Below are 3,469 nucleotides of genomic sequence, written 5' to 3'. Positions count from 1 at the left end.
CTAGATATATAGGATGATAGAAAAAAATAGGTAGACAGAAGGATAGACGAAGATAATAGAGATAGATTATAGATTTAAGATGGATATGATAAATATGAAGATGATAGATAGATAGATAGATAGATAGATAGATAGATAGATAGATAGATATTAGATTAGATGTAGATAAGAATGTAAATATAATGGACTAGACGAATTATTTTATTGTATTTATTTTTTTAATAATTGAGTATTGAATAATACGGACGCATTACGCATCTATATCCTGACATATCCTGTGGTCAGACACTATGTACATTGCAGTTGGCAGATGCTCACACTCTGCGTCATGTCACAGGCAGAAGTTGCAGCACCCGGGGAGTTTCCTGTAGATCGATGCGATGGAGATGGGACATAGATTGCTGCATAAATCATCTCATTTATTACCTTGATCGGGAGATATGGGCTCAGGGATTGCACCGATTACTGCTGATGGGTACGATACAGATAAGGGGGGCTGTATGGGTATAATTGTGTATAAGATATATGGGCAGCTCTTGGCATAGCTGGTGTATAAGATGTAATAACATCGCACAGGTGATGGGGGAGAAGTTGGTGCCAAGCGCGAGGATCTGGTCGGACACAGTCTGCTAATGTGGCCGATATTTTGTGTCTTGGCCAGGTTCCCCTGCGCGGTGCCAGCAGTCAGGTTTGTGTCACTTGTGGAGCCATCTCCTTTGTATCCCCATTAATAAGAGGATAGTCTTGTGGACTGGGCAGTGCTGCTGCTGAGCTGAGCCCTCCTCCTCCTCCTCCTCCTGGTCCTCTTCCCTCCATCCCTCCTCCTCCTCCTCTTTGACTCTTCCTTCTCTTGCTTTTTCCCAGTTGCTATCAGCCTTCCCAGTTTGCAGGTGCTGACTGCTACTCCCTGGATGGCTGTTTAGTTTGTCATTGCTGGCCTTCCTTTCAAATGTTTGCTTGGGAGTTGTAGTCCCCCCTTGCCAGCTTCTCGCCAGCATCTCCTGGATTTTTTGGGGGGTCTCTACTGGAAAGAAAAGAAAAACAAAAACTTTCATTTTTTTTTGTAATCTCGTGGTTGATGGTTACAGCTGACCTTAGCCATGCCTGAAACGGGACAAGAAAGCAATAGCACCCCTGCCAAGGAGTCTCCCTTCTCCATCAAGAGCCTCCTGACTTGTGAACCACCTAAAGCAGCCCGACCACCAAAAGCTCTCTTCACCCCTATCAAAGGGACCTTGGATGGAGCAGCCTTTGCCTTATCCCCCCTGACAGATCTCTCCTTCCCCAGGTTGGAGATCCCAACACAGAGGTTCGCGTTACCTGCACATTACCTGGAGAGATCGCCTGCCTGGTGGTACTCCTACACCTTGACGCATGGAGGTCATACACCCAGGACTGAAGGTAAATCATAGGGTTAAAGTCATAAGATGTGTAACCCGACACCCGACTACAGGTGTTATGATATCTTCTGGGGATAGTCTCAACATTGCACTATAAGGAAGTTCAATAATATACAGCACGAGCATCCGACGACGGGGTCGGACGATTAAATCGAATGTGATCCAGATTGTTCTTGTTGCATTTGTGCCTGATACAAGAGGTAGGCACGAGTGGGTAGGGTAATAATACTTTTTATTGGAGGGATGAGGAGACATTTCAATTAGCTTAGCCTGGAATGAATCGGTTCCTAATGGACAGGTGTATTAATAGGAGCTGAGGTTCGGGCAAGGAAGAAGAAGTTTGATGGATGAAAAGGAAGATAATGAGATAAATAGGAGGGAGAGGAGATTGAGCTTTTTTAGGTACATTGGGCTCTCCTCATCTTCTCACATTACCTTCCTCTATTCTGGATCTGCATACTAGAGCTAGATAGGAGTCAATGCATCATATATTTTGGGGTCATTATTGTGCCCCTTGACCTCTGTGTGCTGGACCCTATCTCCATAACCTTGTTCTGCACCAGATAACTTGGTTGTAATGATGACATCATAGATAATGTAATTAGGACAATGACTGATGACCTCTCCTGTTTGTTTGTCTTGATAGTTCCTGAGAAGAGTCTTCTCCTTGGTCCATCCTCCCCAGTCTCTGGTGGAGAAAGAGAGTCTCCAGAACCCATCCATAACCTCAAACAAGACCTGGACCACAAGGAGAGTGACTCCAAAAGCCCAGAAGAGATCATCCTCGAAGAAAGTGATGCTGAGGAAGGAGGCAAAAAAGATGAGAGTGGTGAGGACTGGAAGAAAAGGGAGGACAGTCCAGATAAGAAGCCTTGTAGGAAGAAGAAGACCAGGACTGTGTTCTCCAGGAGCCAGGTCTTCCAGCTGGAGTCCACCTTTGATATGAAAAGATACCTGAGTAGCTCGGAGAGGGCAGGACTGGCAGCTTCTCTCCATTTGACAGAGACCCAGGTCAAGATTTGGTTCCAGAACCGCAGAAACAAGTGGAAAAGGCAACTGGCAGCAGAACTTGAGGCTGCCAACCTGAGCCATGCGGCTGCCCAGAGAATCGTGCGAGTGCCCATCTTGTACCATGAGAACTCCTCCAGTGCAGAGAGTGCCAGCTCTGCGGCCAACGTGCCAGTCAGCCAGCCCCTCCTGACTTTCCCCCATCCAGTCTACTACTCCCACCCTGTGGTCACATCAGTCCCTTTGCTGAGGCCAGTCTGAATTTTTTGTTCTTTTTTTTTTTTTTTGAGTGTGACTTCTATTTTCTAAGAACCTCTGGTGGACAGGACAATCCACCTCTCCTTAAAGCTGCAGGACTTTTCTGAGATATTTGTAAGTATTGAAAGTCACAAAACGAGGACTTCTTAACAAAAAAAAACTTCTTAAAATACAGGTTTCAACTTTTTTTTTTTCTTTTTTTTTTTTACATGAACAAATCACAAATTTTCCCCAAAATGTAATTTTATGATGGCTAATAAAAAGGGCAAATATTATCTTTTTTCCTCCATTTTTTTTCTTCGATGTGCCAAATCCTGACCCCCCTCCCCTCCCTGGCACCAAGAGACTACAGTAACAGAGCACTGTATGAGGTCTTATGTTTTTTGGGCGCTTTCGCTGTATATTGAATTGTTTTTGCTCATTTTTTTTTTTTGTAAAATTGTTTCTGTTTAATTATTGTTATTTTTTTATACATATATATAAAACCACTTGTTATTTATTATATAAATCCTTCTTCTATCTTCAGAGCCTTCTGGTCCTGGTCTTTTTATCTAGAACATTCTCTCTTATAGACTTGTTGATGACTTGAAGCAAACTGTAATATTATTATTATTATTTTTATTTTTTTAATGTTCTATTATATTTTTATTTTATTTTTGGATTGTGCAATAGAAGAAGAGAGAAGGTTCACAGCCCCTAAATTAAAAATTTTAATAAATTGGGTGACGATCATGAAATATTTAAAAAAAAACAAAAAACTTTCATTTGCATATTGAAAGGGGCAGGAGGGTGTACACTGAGAA

The 3,469-nt window shown here is 42.6% G+C and overlaps 1 protein-coding gene across 1 annotated transcript; it reads left to right on the top strand.

The window, feature by feature from the left end:
* Positions 1 to 1,094: 1,094 nt before the first annotated feature.
* On the top strand, positions 1,095 to 2,669 carry HMX3 (H6 family homeobox 3). The gene is made up of 2 exons (XM_075258679.1): positions 1,095 to 1,401; positions 2,047 to 2,669. The coding sequence occupies exons 1-2, from the start codon at positions 1,101 to 1,103 to the stop codon at positions 2,667 to 2,669; spliced, it is 924 nt and encodes a 307-aa protein (XP_075114780.1). The 5' UTR covers positions 1,095 to 1,100.
* The last annotated feature ends 800 nt before the right edge of the window (positions 2,670 to 3,469 follow it).

Source organism: Leptodactylus fuscus, chromosome 10, assembly GCF_031893055.1.
Source record: "Leptodactylus fuscus isolate aLepFus1 chromosome 10, aLepFus1.hap2, whole genome shotgun sequence".
Classification (NCBI taxonomy): domain Eukaryota; kingdom Metazoa; phylum Chordata; class Amphibia; order Anura; family Leptodactylidae; genus Leptodactylus; species Leptodactylus fuscus.
The sequence above is the reverse complement of the archived record's forward strand: the minus strand, read 5'-3'. Positions and strand labels throughout refer to the sequence as shown.